At 44.0% G+C, this 17,347-nt stretch overlaps 1 protein-coding gene across 1 annotated transcript in view; it reads right to left on the bottom strand.

The window, feature by feature from the left end:
• The window catches only part of LOC146353867 (ABC-type organic anion transporter ABCA8-like), a 129,193-nt gene that overhangs the window by 73,975 nt on the left and 37,871 nt on the right, over positions 1-17,347 (bottom strand). Inside the window, exons 11-15 of the mRNA XM_084837521.1 lie at positions 16,400-16,510; positions 9,036-9,211; positions 7,293-7,412; positions 6,074-6,212; positions 4,750-4,840 (exon numbers count right to left, since the gene is read on the bottom strand). Of these exons, the coding sequence (XP_084693647.1) occupies positions 4,750-4,840; positions 6,074-6,212; positions 7,293-7,412; positions 9,036-9,211; positions 16,400-16,510 (637 nt within the window). The remainder of the gene's footprint in view (positions 1-4,749; positions 4,841-6,073; positions 6,213-7,292; positions 7,413-9,035; positions 9,212-16,399; positions 16,511-17,347) is intronic.

Raw genomic sequence — 17,347 nt, 5'->3', positions numbered from 1 at the left:
AGGGAGAAAGTAGAAGCATTTGATTTGAAACAGATGACAAAATTTATTGGAATTTTAAATAATGAACTGCTTAGAGTTCATCAAGCACACACAACAGTGTTGTGTAAGGACTCCTTTAAAATACATTTTCTTTTAAAAAAAAAATGGAAAAGGCACTCCCATGCAGTAGTTCTAAATATAGCTGAAGCAGGAGATACTAAAGTGGTTGTCTTCCGTTATATGATGACAACGTTATGTGGAACCCCTGTAAAATCCCATGAACAACAAGGCCAGGCTTTACAAGCTTCATCTGGAAGTATTCCCGAACATTGCTTTCCAACTTTTATATGACTATGGGGAGAGCTAGAAAATTAAGAGACCTCCTCACTTCCTGGGTCACTTTGACAATTTTGCAGTTCCTATATTCCTCCTGTGCCACTCCACCCTATTGAAACTGGTATAGTAGGTCTTAATAGGAATATATAGGTGCTGGGGGATGAGTCCCACCCCGTAAGTCATGGGGCAACTCAAGATTTTGTAGCCACCAAGATAACCATGGCTCTGTCTCATATTATATATACCCTCACTCATCAAGCAGAACACATGCTGGTTTTGGTGTTTCCAGCGGGATGGGTTAATGGTGGGGAGCTTGAAAGAACTCTTTTGAACCCACCCTCTGCTGGGTGCAGAGGGGCTTGAAAGAACTTTGTCATGGACAAATCAGTACCTGATAAGACTTAGATTTACTGGAGTAGCTAACATCTGGAAGGATGGGGGACTTATAAAGATGGTCCACCCACAGAGACTTATGGATCCAGATGGAGATGAGGGGGAGAATAATAATCATCATCATCATTTATATACTTCTTAATAACATCTCTAAGTAGTTTACATATAAATATTAAAAACCACATTAAAAATAAGTATTAAAAACAATGTCAACTATGATAATAGTAAAAGCAATAAAAGGAACAGTAAGAAAGAGCAGCCTATGATTAATTGAAATTGATTACAAGCCAGAGAAAGCCTAGCTGAACACGTGCATTTTCAGGAGGCATTTAGAACCATCCACATTTTCTGGCTCCCAAACTTCACGAGGGAGGGTGTTCCAGAGGGTGGACACCACCACCGAGAAGACCCATCTTCAAGGCATTTTGTGGTAATATTCTGTTAGTTGTGGAATTACCAGCAAGGCCTCCTCTGAAGAACTTAAAGTCAGCTGGGTATATACAGGGGGAGGCGGTGTGCTAGATATCCTAGTTCCAAGTTGTTTAGGACTGTCTATGTCAACAATATAATATTGAAAATGGCTCCATAACTAAAAGGCAACCAGTGAAGCTCTTTTAACACAGGTGCAATGTGAATATGGTTAGGTGTCCCACTGAGCACTCCAGCTGCTGCATTCTGCATTAGCTGCAGCTTCCAAGCCGGGCACAAGGGCAGCCCTACATAGAGTGCATTAGAACAATCTAGTCGTGAGGATACCAGTGCACAGACCACAGTGGCTAGCCTTTCCCTATCCAGGAACAGGCATAGTTCTTGCACCAACCCAAGTTGGGAATGGGTGCTTCGAGCCACTGAGGTCACCTGGGCCTTCAGTGACAAAGATGGCTCTAGGAACACCTCCAAACCACGAACCTGTTCCTTCACAGGGAGTGCAATCTCATTCAGACCAGGTAAATAACCCAATTCACGGACCCGGGAACCATCCACCCACAGGGCCTCTGTCTTAACAGGATTTAGCTTCAATTTATTGGCCCTAATGCATAAATGCATCCAGATACTGGTTCAGAACATTCCTGACTCAGACGTTACAGACAAATAGAGCTGGGTTCCTCAGCTTACTGACGGCACTTTACTCCAAATAAGATGATTGCTCTCAGTTGCCAGGGAGGTGAGGTGTTCACTCAGTCTTATGTCTACAAGGATGTCAGCAGCAAGGGAGAGGGTCTTCTCGATGGTAGCCCCCCCCCCCCACTGTGGAATGCTTGAGATCCACTTGATGCCAACATTGTCATCTTTTTCAGCACTAGGTGAAGACTTTCCATCATATCCAAGGCATGTGCTGGCATATGATGGGCTTTTGATGTCAGTTATTTTATCGGATCTTGGTATTTTATGATTCATAGTTTTTAGCTGTTGCAAATTGTTTAAAATTTTTGTATGTTAAACAATGTATATTATGTTTTTATTATGATTTATTTGGGGTTTAGGTTTTGTGCCCAGGGAGCTTTGGCTATTGGGTAGTATAAAAATGAAATGAATGAATTAATGGATTTATGAGGGCTCCGAGGAAGGGATTCCTGCTGACTTGTTTGACAGTCCTGTCAAGGCCTTGGTCTCCTTGGAATCACTCAGTCCATTGACATAATGGCTCTGTTTGCCTCTCTCACTTGTTAGAGCCAAATCCCTCCCCCCCCCCCTGTTTTCTGGGAAACTGAAAGTACAAACATTGTTGGGGCTATCACTACAGCAACAGTGGAGAAAAGCCCATGACAAATCCATCCAAATACAGACCAAAACCCATTTAAAATGGTCTGTGGAGGTGAAAGACACGTCAGTTGTGGTAGGAATGGGTGAATAAATTTATTTCTGATCTGAGACATTCCTATCATGTTTCCACATTAACCTGTGATTTCTACAAAAAAAATTCACATGGAAATTTGTATTTAGACATGTCTTTTGCTACCATTTAGACATGTCTTTTGCAACCATTTTATCTGAAAATGCACATTTCTATGTTGATACTTTCTTCTCCAAGAACTGCCCAAAACATTTGGGAAGTGTAAAAGCTCATGAACAAATACTTTTTGAGGTGTACATTGGTCTGTGGGGGAGGGGTGCGGTTTAGTTCAATTCATATAAGAATTTGCAAATGTTGAATTCCTCAAGCATCCCTAAATTGTGAGTAAGGTTGCTCACATGTATACCAGTTTGGTCTCCAATCTCCAAATATCAATTGTTGTACCTTCAGAAGCTGTTTATCCTCTTATAGATGCTCTTCAGCTTGTACAGACTGAGGATATGGACAAGATTTTGGAAGTATGAGTAATCTTGTGATCTCAGCCCTTTCCCAATCCCTAATCTGAGGAGATCCATCTCCACATCCTACCACAATCTCAGACATGAATGGCAGCAATAAATAAGAGGGCATTTTCTGTTACGAAACTTGGCACGTGGAATTCCCTGACCTGTAGGTTCATCTGTTTCCCTCTTTGCTGGTGTTCTACCATCAACTGAAGATTTTGCTGTTCCATCAAGCTTTACCTGATCTGATCTCATTTGTTGATCAAGTAACCTCCCTGGTGGACCATGGGAATGCTGTAGACATAATATACCTCGACTTCAGCAAAGCTTTCGACAAAGTGCCCCATGCTATCCTGATGAGCAAACTAGCTCAAAGTGGGCTAGATGAAACAACGATCCGGTGGATCCACAGTTGGCTACAGAATCGGACTCAAAGAGTGCTTATCAATGGGACCTTCTCAAACTGGGGAGAGGTAACGAGTGGAGTACCACAGGGCTCAGTCCTGGGCCCAGTGCTCTTCAACATTTTTATTAATAACTTGGAGGGAGAGGTGCAGGGAATGCTGATCAAATTTGCAGATGACACAAAATTGGGCGGGATAGCTAATACTTTGGAAGACAGAAACAAAATTCAAAGTGATCTTGATAGACTGGAGCACTGGGCAGAAAACAACAGAATGACATTTAATAGGGATAAATGCCAAGTTCTGCACCTAGGAAAAAGAAACCAAATGTAGTTACAAGATGGGGGACACGTGGCTCAACAACACTACAAGCGAGAAGGATCTTGGAATTGTTGTCGATCACAAGCTGAATATGAGCCAACAATGTGATGTGGCTGCAAAAAAGGCGAATGCCATTTTGGGCTGCATTAATAGAAACATAGCTTCCAAATCCCGGGAAGTACTCTGTACTCAGCACTGGTTAGGCCTCATCTGGAGTACTGTGTCCAGTTCTGGGCGCCAAACTTTAAGAAGGATGCAGACAAACTGGAGAGGGTTCAGAGGAGGGCAACAAAGATGATCAGGGGACTGGAAACAAAGCCCTATGAAGAGAGACTGAAAGAACTGGGCATGTTTAGCCTTGAGAAGAGAAGATTGAGGGGAGATATGATAGTGCTCTTCAAGAACTTGAACGGTTGTCACAGAGAGGAAGGCCAGGATCTCTTCTCAATCATCCCAGAGTGCAGGGCACGGAATAATGGGCTCAAGTTACAGGAAGCCAGATTCCGGCTAAACTTCCTGACTGTTAGAGCAATACGACAATGGAACCAATTACCTAGGGAGGTGGTGCGCTCTTCCACACTGGAGGCCTTCAAGATGAGGCTGGACAGCCATCTGTCAGGGATGCTCTGACTTGGATTCCTGCACTGAGCAGGGGGTTGGACTCGATGGCCTTGTAGGCCCCTTCCAACCCTACTATTCTATGATTCTACCTCCATTTAATGATGGTTTTCTTTGTCTGATTCTGCATTGGTTTTAACTTTTTATCCATTGCCTTTTAATATATTGTTTCTCTTTGTATTATTGATTTGATAGTTCTTTTTAATTATTAATTCATTTTTGCTTATGTTGGGGACACGTTTTTTTTAAGGTACCTTAAGAGTTTCCATTTTGGAAATGAAAAGGAAGGGCATAATCCTTTAATGGATACAAATAATATCTGTGAATGCATATCAGTGATATGAAATAAATGTACCACTACAAAACAGGTAAAAACACAATGTTGCCAAATTCGGAATACCTCAAATGATAGCCAATACCCCATTTTTTCTTCAAGAACAAAGACGAACCAACACATGTCAATCTGCCGTGTGAAATAAAAGCTTTTCGGTCTGGAGAGAAAGAGAAGGAAACAAAACAAACATGCCTGTTTTAGATACCTCATTCAATAGCAAGACGTTGTGTCTGCCAAATGCCAGCCACTACATGGAAGTATCAGGAGGGAAGGTACAGGGGCTGGATATCCAGAAGTGGAAATGCAGAAAGAAAATGAATTCCAAAGAGGCTGGCTTGGAATCAAATGACCCTATTTACATGCACGTGACTCCTGCTATCTGCACAAAGAAGCAAGCTGTACAAGTGTCATAGCAGGGCTTGCAAACAAACCAATCTCTCTGGGGTAGGTTGAGCCAGCATAAGGAAGTGGCTGAGGTGTTGATATTGGGTATCCTGCATGCCAATTCCTACTCACTCAGCGATTAAGCTCACTGGGTAGCCTTGGCCAAACGGCAATCGCTCTCAGAACAGCCCACCTCAGAGGATTGTTGCCAGTCTGTCCAAATTGCTCCTCTGAACATTGAGGGAAGTTAGAATACAGACGGAAACAGTAGTAGTAGTAGCAGCAGCAGCAATAATAACAATAATAATAATAATATTTTTTTAAAAAAAATTGGTAGCTACAGTACTTTGTGGTTTCAGGGCCAACCTTACCTAAAGTAATTACCTGAAGTGGTACACTGCAAAGTGTACAGTTCCTGCAAAGAGTGGTGAGAGGGACGCCTTCATCTCAGTCATCCTGGTGTTAATGTTTACAATGGAATGAAAAGCAGGGACAGAGCAGCTGATGCTATGCAAGCAACAAGGGAAGGATCAGATAACAGGCAAAGCAGTTCAAAAGCCACTGGAGTGGATGGGGTGGGAGAGGAGAACAGTGGGCTTGGAAGAAGCTGCTGGGTAAAAGAATAGCAACTGGAATCCATTAAACTCCTGGACAGTTGGAGAAACTATTGACCCTCTTGGATATCAATGCCATTCAAGACAACCAAGCTAATCATTTCAGTGGTGGACAAAAATGTGTATGGTTGGCTCTGAGCTCATAGAATAATGAGCACTTGTCTCACAGTGAAACATGTGAAGGGATCCCGTACCTAGGACGCTACATGGACCAGCTGACTTTCGCAGTGTGGTATAATACCTTTTTGTTCCAACAGAGAGAAATAGGAATAGTGCAGATACCATATTAGGGGGGAAATAATAACATCATAAGCTCTTAAGCAACATGTCTCTGTCTCTTTCTCTTTGTGCCTATGTTTTTGAACAGCTTTACCAAGGGGAACTCTACTCACCAGCAAGAATATCAGCTTCATCCATGACCTGAGTAGTGAACAGGGTTACCCGACCTGCTTTGCGCTCATTCAGGAGGGCCCACACTTGCTCCCTGGAATAAGGATCCAATCCCACAGTTGGCTCATCTAATAATAAGACCTGCAGGCAGGAATGTATTTACATTTGTAAATGTAATCACATAGTGAAATTAACAATTAGTGTTCAGTGTTGACATATATTTTTCCGTATGATGATATAAAACAGTGCACAATTCTGTGGCTTTTCAAAGTTTACATAATTTCATATTGTAATTTGCGACCAAAGCTAATGTTGTGTAAATGTAAAAATTTCACTTTTCACACAAAGCCCAAGAAAACTTTTAGAGAAATTTTGAGAAGACAATTGGCTCTTCCAAGGGAGAAGAAACAAGAAAAGTATGTGCCGAATCTTTCACCTTCCAACACTGCTCGTCTCCCTGCTGGAAGGAAGAAACCCACACCATGTATTCCTAAGAATCTGTACCCATACAGACCAGAATTAGGGAGTTCCACAACTGACCATGGAACACTGACATCTATGAACAGCATCCATTAAAAGGGAAATACTGTAGTTATAGCCAGTGCATATAACTGCAATATAGTGGTGACAGTATAGTGGTGACAGTGTTGGACTCTGAACTGAGAGATCCAGGTTCTAGTCCCCACTTGGCCATGGAAGCTTTGGGTGACTTTGGGTGTCTTTGGGCCAGTCACAGACTCTCAGCCCAGCCTACCTCACAGGGTTTTTGTTGTGAGGATAAAATGGAGAGGAGGAGGAGTATAATGTAAGCTGCCTTGGGTTCCTTGCAAGAGGAAAAAAGGGAAAGGTTCCTTCTGTGCAAGCACCGAGTCATTGCTGACTCCTAGATGGATGCCGCTTTCGCTGGCATTTTCATGGAAGACTATAGTGGGGTGGTTTGCCATTGCCTTCCCCAGTCGTGACTACCTTTCCCCCAGCAAGCTGGGTACTCATTTTACCCATCTCGGAAGGATGGAAGGCTGAGTCGACCTGAGCCGGCTACCTGGGACCCAGCTTCCACTGGGATCGAACTCAGGTCGTGGGGAGAGTTTTGGTTGCAATACTGCTGCCTACCAAACTCTGCCACACAAGGCCCTTTGTAGAGGAAAAAAGGCAGGATATAAATGCAAGTAGAACTTACACAATGTGTGCAATAGGCCTTTCTGTCTGATCATACTTTACCTGTGGGTCTCCTAAGAAAGTAATCCCAAGGGACAATTTTCGTTTTTGTCCACCACTTAAATGATTAGCTTGGGTGTCTTGGATGGCACTGATATCCAAGAGGGTCAGTAGTTTCTGCACCTGGAAAGTTTACAAATACAAATTTCGAGTACTTGGATGTTGGATGTTTCAGATTTCTTTGTGTCTTGCTTTTCGGCTTCTTGTTTGGTTGAACGGTACAGGTTATGTGTATCCTTATATAGGATTGGATGTTAATAGGATATTATAGGTATTACATAGCCTCTATATTTTGAAATATAGGGTCCTTCCAGACTACCTTCTGTCCCTTGAATTGACATTGTTTGCTTAAATGTTTTGGAGTATTCAGATGAATTCACTGCCAAACTGTCACATTTCAGGGTTTCCTTAGTTACCTTCCCATTCTTTAAAAGATCTAGTTTGTGTTATTTTTCTGATTATCAAAGCAATGCAATGACAGTCTTCCTTTTTGGCTTGACAGAGCACTATTGATTCATCTGGTGGAGGAATGGTCCATGAGGCAGTTGGTGAAGCCATGCTTTTCTGCCTTCTTCACCCAGCATTTCCTAGTTACACTGCCAACATGATCTCTCCTGCGCTCCTGCACAGTCATGCACTTCCAAAACATTTTCAGTTGTGCAGGGAAGGGACTAGGGACAAAACTCAGCCCTCCTCTTCCCTGCCACAAATGTGCAGCAAGATTCTAATCTACATTGACTGCTTACACCTCTGCCATTGTATGTTCTACAATGTGGTTCCAACATCGCTCGTCTTCAATAGCCAACATTTAACTTTTTCTTATTTTTTTGAAATTAATTTTTTAAATTGTGCTCAAATATAAGTGCACTGAGTTTTTTTATTTTATTTTTTTAAACAGTAACCAAATATTCAGTCCTGTTTTGCCTGGAATAGCTATGGCTGGCATAGGAATTTACCACCTACTTTTGTCTTTTCTGTGTGGGTGTGCACTGCAGGACTGTAATGGCGAATGTAATGCTATGTTAAGTGCCACCTGAAACCACAGCAACAGACCTGCTTCCAGCTGACTGCCAATAGCGCTAAAGAGCCGTAGGGCAGCATCCAATGTTGCCACTCTTCTTATGCAATTGACGTTGTGCTAGTGTAAGCAACCTCTCTAGTGCAATGCCAGTAGTGTTTGCTGCACACTGGGTTTCCCTGGAAAACCCAACACACCAGCATATGCTGTTGGTATTGCGCTGGGGTCACTTACACTAGCACCATGTCAGTAGCGTAAGCAGAGCAGCGGTGTTGAATACTGCCCTTAGCATGGAGAGGACCACAGCTCTTTGGATCCTAACATCACAGCTGCAGTGCAGACTAATAGAGCAAGAGACAATTTACTATTGATGGCACCAAAAATAAAATAGGAAAAAGACTTCCTCCTCCTCCATAATACATTGAAAATAAAGATGGCCCTAGACTAATTCTCAATTTTATGTATCATTACACCTACAACAGGTCTCCTGTTAGCATACCCTATTCCCAGTTCAAAGAAATCAGTTGCACCTAACGCCACTGATTTCAAAGCACAACTAACTGACTAGATTGGGCTGACTGAATATAAATACAAACAGAACAGAACAGAACAGAAGGCAGTAAGAATCTGAAGCCCTGTCACTAACAGGAAGCTGGCTTAAAGGAAATAGATGCATAACACAGATGTCTTGTGTAATATAAATTATTGCCAACTGAATATATACCTACCTCTTTATCTACATCTTTGGATGGAATCCCCTTTATTTTAGCAAAAGTCTTTAAATTTTCTTTCACAGTTAAAAATTCAAATTGAACATTGAATTGTGGGCATACAGCACTTATTTCCCTAATGTGTTCCATATCTTCCCTTTCACATACATTGTATGTGGATATGGTTGCAGAACCTGTATATATAAGCAAAGAGGTTTTAGACTTGCGTAAACCAGTAGTTATTTTAGAATGTAATGGAATTGAACTTCTGGTAATTCTGACATTGTATTTAAAAATTGATTCTCAGAAACAGTGTGTTGGATCCAAGTATTATTCTGCTGGTGGGGGCCTCCCCAAATGGTGTTCTGTTGAGAATGCTCCTGCTGGTGGAAAGTGGGGGGAGATTATTTTTGACAATTCTCTCCTCCCCCTGCATCCCCCATCACAACAATGCTTCCCTATAATTCCAGAGGATCCCCTTACCTTCCAGAACAGATTTTCAGGGTACACAGGGGACTGCAGAGGCAGGTGGGAATCAGTGATGATCACTTCCTCCCCCATTCCCACTGGATCAAATGTCTCCTACTGACAGAAGATACCCATCCATCCATGAGAGGAAGAGCTTGGAACCAACCCATAGTATCATATACTATCAGCTAGAGTTGTGCACCAACCTATCCACCCTGCTTTAAGTCAGACCCTGATTCAGCACTTTGGAAAACAGCCCACTTCTGCCCAGATTGATTCGGGCTTGGTCTGTTTCAACTCCGTATCGAACCTGAGTCAAGGTTAGTTAATCCAATGCTTTGTGCTTTCCATTTCCTATCATAGGAAATAAAAATTTGGCTATAACTTTTTTGCTCTTTGTCAGAATTGGATGATAGTTGCAGGTTTGGTACCCCTTAGGAGATGTTTATCTCTGCCCGGTGGCAGAATAAAGGGTGTTGGGGTTTTGTGATATGCGTTTTTATATTGTGATTGTTTTTTTTTAAAGGGAACTGCTGATAACATCTTTATTTCTTGGCAGAATTGGAATTGTCCCCTCTGAGAAGATCAAGCCTGCCAAATCTCAGAATGATTTCCACAGGGTTTTTTGTACAGGAGCAGCCTAGACATTTTGAGAGTCTCCAAAAGAGGACTCATTCATCCTGTGTTCCTTGTGGACTACTGATCTGAAAATTCCACCTCCCTTGAGGTGTGCCTGAGCAACAAATCTGCAAAGTTTCAGAAGGATAAGTGTAGCAGTTCATGTGGAAGGGGAGTTCTCCAACTTGTTGACAGAGAGAGAAGTGATTTACTTCCCCTTCCCTCCCCCATGGTTCTTCGGTCATTGTATGAAACAGAACACATCGTAGAGGTGTCCCCAGGCAAGAAACTTGCAAAGTTTCACAAAGATAGGCTAAGGAGGTATGAAGATTGAAAACCCATTTAAGTTTTTTTTTTTCATAGTGAAGCCTGGTGGCATTGGAAGAATGTCCATCTCATGGTCCCATTCTTGCCCTCTCCCAAAGCAGAATGATTGGAGCCCCTGATAAAACAAGCCCTAGGACTAAAAGTTTGATCCGTCAGTCACTCACTCACATTCCCTCCCTGCCCTCTCTTCCTGCAGCTTAGAGAAGCCAAACCAAGAGATGATATTTGGAGACATAAAATCTGGGTGCACATATCATGTCCAAAACACAAGTCGCAAACAAAACCATGTTCCGGAGCAGCATCCATTCTGTCGGCTTCAGAGAGAAGCCCACTTTGCCATGAGGCCCAACAGAATCAGACCAAAGTTGCCCAGTTCTGCTCGGACTTTGATGCACATCCCTTCTACTAGCCTTCTAAGGATAATAGAAAGAAATGAGACCCAGGCTGCAATTCTAAATATAGTTGTTGTCAGGGTGGAAACTGAGCCCATATAGCCCCAGAGCAGTTCTGATTCTGAGGAGGAACAGCAATCCATGGGAGAGGAGCTCACTCATCTCTCACAAGTACAGCAGCTGGCAGAGATTCCTCTTGCCAGCATTCCTGGGAGAGATAGTGACCCTGACAGTGAGAGAGCGCTGGAGGGGGCTTGCTGGACGCTCGGTGCAGAAGCAGGGAGCGATGACAGATGGAGGGCGCCGAAAGGAGGCATTCCGCTCGTTTGGCGCTCAAACAACGGTCAAGTCCCGAGGACCCTTGAGTCTGTTTCCCGCCTCCCAGCTGAGCAGAGCAGAGCAGAGCAAGCTGCTCCAGCTGGTCCAGGGACTACAGAAGCAGGCAAGCTCCCAGAGAGCGAGCGAACAGAGCGAGCGAACAGGGAGAGCAAACAGGAGTTGGCCAGGGGAGTTCGGCAGGGGAGGTCAAGGGGGAAGCCCCTAACATTTTGTTTTATTTTATTTTTATTTTTATTTTATTTTTATTTTATTTTTTTACTAACTTTTTTTTCATTTATTTGTCTTGTAACACACACTTCCACACCAGTGGGACTCTGCTTTTAACCTCTACTGAGTAGAGGAGCAGGCACAGGCTAGTCTAGAACAATCACAAAGCTAGACACAGAAAGGGAAAAGAGGCTATGGAAGGACAAGACTCTCCAGTGGTGGTGACCTGCAAGGTGTGTGCAATGTTTGTTTTCTTGCCTGAGAACAACATGGCCTACACCTGCAACAAGTGCAAGTTGATCACGCTGCTGGAGGAAAAAGTAAGTGGACTGGAGCGGCGACTGTCAACCCTCCAGGGAATAAGAGAACACGAAGAGTTCTTGGACAGAATGGGGGAACTACAGCAGCAAAGGGCAGACCAGAAGCTTGAAGAGCAACAGCAAGATGAGGCAGTGGGAAATGCTGAGGTGAAGAAAAATGGAATAGAGGATACTCCTTGGAAAACGGTGACAGTTAGGAGAAGAAGAACTAGACGCCACTCTGCACCAGTGGAAGCAGTGGAGCTGTGGAACCGATTCCAGGTACTTGCAGATGAGACTGCAGGACAGCCTGCAGAGGAAGAATCACAGGGGAACCTGCATGAGAGTGAGCAAGAGGCTAAAGGTCAGTTAAACAGAGGCGATGAAACCCAGGCCTACAAGAAGAAGAAGAGAAGAGTGGTAGTAGTAGGAGACTCCTTGCTGCGTGGGATCGAGACCCAAGTATGTCACGAAGACCCATGGACTCGCCAGGTATGTTGTCTCCCGGGAGGACAAATTAGAGACGTGACTGAAAGGTTGCCTGCACTCATAAAGCCCACTGACAGGTATCCCTTTCTTCTCATCCATGTGGGAACAAATGATACCGCCAAGCAGAGCTACGAAGAGATCACGTCAGACTTTGAAGTTTTGGGAAGGAAACTCAAGAACTTTGGGGCCCAGATAGTTTTCTCATCCATCCTTCCAGTAGTTAGAAGAGGGATAGAAAGGGAACGAAAAATACTCCGGGTGAATGACTGGCTACGAAGTTGGTGCCGACGAGAGAGATTTGGATTCTAGGACCACGGGCTATACTTCCTGGAAGATGGGCTGTTGGCTAGGGATGGGTTGCACCTCACAAAGGCTGGGAAGAATGTGTTTGGCCACAGCATGAAGAACTTCATCAGGAGGGCTTTAAACTGAATCCTACGGGGAAGGGAGATGTAATGTTGGGGGTAACAATGGACATAGGCGCATGCACTGCAATGGAGAGAACAGCTCTGATAGCGCCCAATAATAGTCTTCAGACACATGTAGGAAGAAAGCCAGACTATGAAGCACATGGTCTTCGATCTCTATATACTAATGCCCAGAGTATGGGAAACAAACAGAACGAACTTGAACTCTTAATACAAGAGGGAAATTATGACCTGATAGGTATAACTGAGACTTGGTGGGATGACTCTCATGACTGGAATACAGCAATTGAAGGATATAACTTGTTCAAAAAGAACAGGAGGAACAAAAAGGGAGGTGGGGTTGCACTGTATGTGAAAAATACATATCTCTGCACAGAAATACAGTAGGATGAGCTTGGTAGCCCCATCGAGAGCATCTGGGTTGAAATAAATGGAGCAAAGAATAAAAGGAACCTGGTGGTCGGAGTCTACTACCGGCCACCCAATCAAGGAGAAGACAAGGATGAAACTTTTGAAAAGCACATAGCCAATGTTTTAAGGAAGCATGATGTAGTAGTAATGGGGGACTTCAATTTCCCCGATATTTGTTGGGAGACAAATTCTGCAAAACATGGCCCCTCCAGGAAATTCCTGACTTGTGTGGCAGATAACTTCCTCCTACAGAAAGTAGAGGAAGGAACTAGAGGATCGGCTATCCTTGACTTGATCCTAACCAACAGAGATGACTTAGTGGATAAAGTAGCAGTTACAGGAACTCTGGGGGAAAGCGACCATGTTGTACTTGAGTTCTTGGTTCTAAGGGAAGCAAAAGCCGAGTGTAGTCAAACGCGTACCCTGGATTTTAGGAAAGCTGATTTTCATAAACTCAGAACAATGATCAGTAAGGTCCCATGGCAAGCGATGCTAGCGAGAAAAGGAGTCCAAGATGGGTGGGAGCTTTTAAAAAAGGAAATTCTCAAGGCACAATCACAAGCAATTCCAACAAGAAGAAAAGGTGGAAGACAACAGAAGAAGCCAATGTGGCTTCACAAAAAGCTTAGGGATGACCTGAAAACAAAAAAGGACACATATAGGAAGTGGAAAGAAGGCCAAATAACAAAGGAAGAGTACAGGCAGATAGCACAGAATTGCAGGGATGGCGTCAGGAAGGCTAAAGCTGAGAATGAGCTGAGGTTAGCAAGGGATGTTAAAAACAACAAAAAGGCTTTCTTCAGCTACGTGCATAGTAAAAGGCAGAGGAAAGAAATGGTGGTTCAGCTATTAAATAAGGATGGCAAAATGATAACAGATGACAAAGAAAAGGCAGAGGTGCTCAATTCCTACTTTGGCTCAGTCTTCTCCCAAAAGAGGGTCTATGACCCCCCTGGCAAAGGCGAAGTACAGGCTGAAGGGGCAGGATTACAGCTTGAGATCGACAGGCATATGGTCAAGGAACACCTCATTACTTTGAATGAGTTCAAATCTCCAGGGCCAGATGAACTGCATCCTAGAGTCATAAAGGAACTGGCAGAAGAACTCTCAGAACCGCTGTCTATTCTCTTTGAGAAATCATGGAGGACGGGGGAAGTGCCAGATGACTGGAGGAGGGCTAACGTTGTCCCTATCTTCAAAAAGGGTAAAAAGGAGGAACCTGGGAACTACAGACCAGTCAGTCTGACATCAATCCCTGGGAAAATTCTGGAGCAGATCATAAAGCAATCCATCTGGAAGCACCTTGACAACAATGCCGTGATTACTCGAAGCCAACATGGATTTGTCAAAAACAAGTCCTGCCAGACAAATCTGATCTCATTTTTTGATCAAGTAACCTCCCTTGTAGACCGTGGGAATGCTGTAGACATCATATACCTCGACTTCAGCAAAGCTTTCGACAAAGTGCCCCATGATATCTTGATGAGCAAACTAGCTCGAAGTGGGCTAGATGAAACAACGATCCGGTGGATCCACAGTTGGCTACAGAATCGGACTCAAAGAGTGCTTATCAATGGGACCTTCTCAAGCTGGGGAGAGGTAACGAGTGGGGTACCGCAGGGCTCAGTCCTGGGCCCAGTGCTCTTCAACATTTTTATTAATGACTTGGAGGAGGAAGTGCAGGGAATGCTGATCAAATTTGCAGATGACACAAAATTGGGCGGGATAGCTAATACTTTGGAAGACAGAAACAAAATTCAAAGTGATCTGGATAGACTGGAGCGCTGGGCAGAAAAAAACAGAATGGCATTTAATAGGGACAAATGCCAAGTTCTGCACCTAGGAAAAAGAAACCAAATGCACAGTTACAAGATGGGGGATACATGGCTCAACAACACTACAAGCGAGAAGGATCTTGGAATTGTTGTCGATCACAAGCTGAATATGAGCCAACAATGTGATGTGGATGCAAAAAAGGCGAATGCTATTTTGGGCTGCATTCATAGAAGCATCGCTTCCAAATCCCGGGAAGTACTAGTTCCCCTGTACTCAGCACTGGTTAGGCCTCATCTGGAGTACTGTGTCCAGTTCTGGGCACCACACTTTAAGAAGGATGCAGACAAACTGGAGAGGGTTCAGAGGAGGGCAACAAAGATGATCAGGGGACTGGAAACAAAGCCCTATGAAGACAGACTGAAAGAACTGGGCATGTTTAGCCTTGAGAAGAGAAGACAGAGATATGATAGCACTCTTCAAGTACTTGAACGGTTGTCACAGAGAAGAAGGCCAGGATCTCTTCTTGATCATCCCAGAGTGCAGGACACGGAATAATGGGCTCAAGTTACAGGAAGCCAGATTCCGGCTGAACATCAGGAAAAACTTCCTGAGTGTCAGAGCAATACGACAATGGAACCAATTACCTGGGGAGGTGGTGGGCTCTCCCACACTGGAGGCCTTCAAGACAAGGCTGGACAGCCATCTGTCAGGGATGCTCTGACTTGGATTCCTGCATTGAGCAGGGGGTTGGACTCGATGGCCTTGTAGGCCCCTTCCAACCCTACTATTCTATGATTCTATGATTCTTTGACCCAAGGGAAAGAGGGAGGATATCTCCATAGCCCATAAGTTCAGAGTCTTCCCGTGGTTCCCCTTCAAACGGGGACCAACTGCCTTACCTGGAGCTTAGGTCTACTCTACTATCTTTCCTCAGTGCTGTTCCTTGCCTAGTCGCTAGTGATTAGTATCTGAAAGAGTCATAAAGGAATAAAGCCTTGGAAGGAATCCTCATCGTCTGTGACCTGAGTTGGCTATTGGAGGGGACTGCAAGAGGCAGCTAGGGCGCTCCTGACAGTTGTTTGGAAATACATCTCACTGAAAATAATTAAACTCATGTCTTCACACTGCATAGAGTTAAATGAGGGAATTCACTGCCACAAGGTGTGGTGACAGCCATTTTAAAATCATAGAGAAATAGCCACTAGTCATGATGGCTATATGCTACTTCCAGGATCAGAGACAAGTCTGCATTTCATTTTATTTATTGTATTTTTATCCTGCCTTTTTTCCTCTTGCAAAGAACCCAAGGTGGCTTACATTATCCTCCTCCTCTCCTTTTTATCCTAACAACAACCCTGTGAGGTAGGTTGGGCTAAGAGTCTGTGACTGGTCCAAAGTCACCCAATGAGCTTCCATGGCCAAGTCCAACACTCTCACCACTACACACCAGCTCTCAACATGCCTCTGAATAACTCATGTCCTACTTGTGAGGTTCCTATACACTTCTGGTTGGCCAAACTGGATGCTAGACTAGATATGCTAGGCTCGATATACCATCAGGGCTCTCGTGTAAACAGGTTTGGGATTGGGGCTTGCAACCTACTTCATCTTAAAGCCTTGATTCTTACCATCAGATGGCTTGGAAAGTCCACTGAGAATGTTAAGCAGGGTCGTTTTTCCAGCTCCACTATGACCAAGTACTGCAGTGATCTGGCCTTCATAAATATCCAGTGACAATCCTAGTATACAAGAAACTGCATCAGCTCTAAAAGTGGCAAGATACCCAGAGGATGCAATGCTCAGCATTCTTGCAGAGCAATCCCACACATGTCTAGTGGGACTTACTCTCAGATAAAGTGTGTATATAAGATAGCAGCTGAAGCTCCACTGAAATCAACCAGACTTCCTTCTGAGTCAACTTCTGAGTCATTCATTTGTGCTTCCCCCATCTCTTTTCAATGACTGATGTGTAAAAATGGCAGCTCATTATTCTGTGTAAAAGATCTTCTATGCAAATGGTGGCCATAAAACCACCTTTTATACAAGATTAGAGGCGCTAATGGACCATTCAAGCCTCTAATCTCATGTAAATGATGGCTTTACAGACACCATTTGCGTAGAAGACCTTTTACGCAAAATAATGAGCTGCCATTTTTACACCAAATGGCAGCTCAGTCACTAGCAGATTGGGCAGCTGCATGAAGCTCACCAGGTGCTTGCCAGGTCATCCGGCGGCTCGTGAGGCAAGTGGGGGTGGGAGACTCCACCCCCACGTTGGGTGCCCGCAACATCCCTATTTCAGGCTCGGCTAAATCAAGCAGTCAGAGACAGTAGCACTGGGGGAGCAATTGTGCGAGGCAGAAGCTCTGATATGCTCCCTCCTTTTTTAAAGCTTCCATGGTGATCATCATAGCAGGTCTAGTGTTTGCAATGCTAAATTTCGGCTGCTGAGAGGCTCTGCCTGTTGCAGGATCATCTCCCTTCTAGGAACTTTGCCCTACAGGTTGTGAACCCCTGCTCTCAGGAGAAGCTCAGAGTGACTAGTTTGCAGTTATTGCTGCCTTCCTATAATTCCT

This window comes from Heloderma suspectum, chromosome 2 (assembly GCF_057233095.1).
Source record: "Heloderma suspectum isolate Gila_16-S chromosome 2, 16-S_ref, whole genome shotgun sequence".
Taxonomy (NCBI): Eukaryota; Metazoa; Chordata; class Lepidosauria; order Squamata; family Helodermatidae; genus Heloderma; species Heloderma suspectum.
Note: the sequence above shows the minus strand (reverse complement) of the source record. Positions and strands in the feature narration are given on the sequence as shown.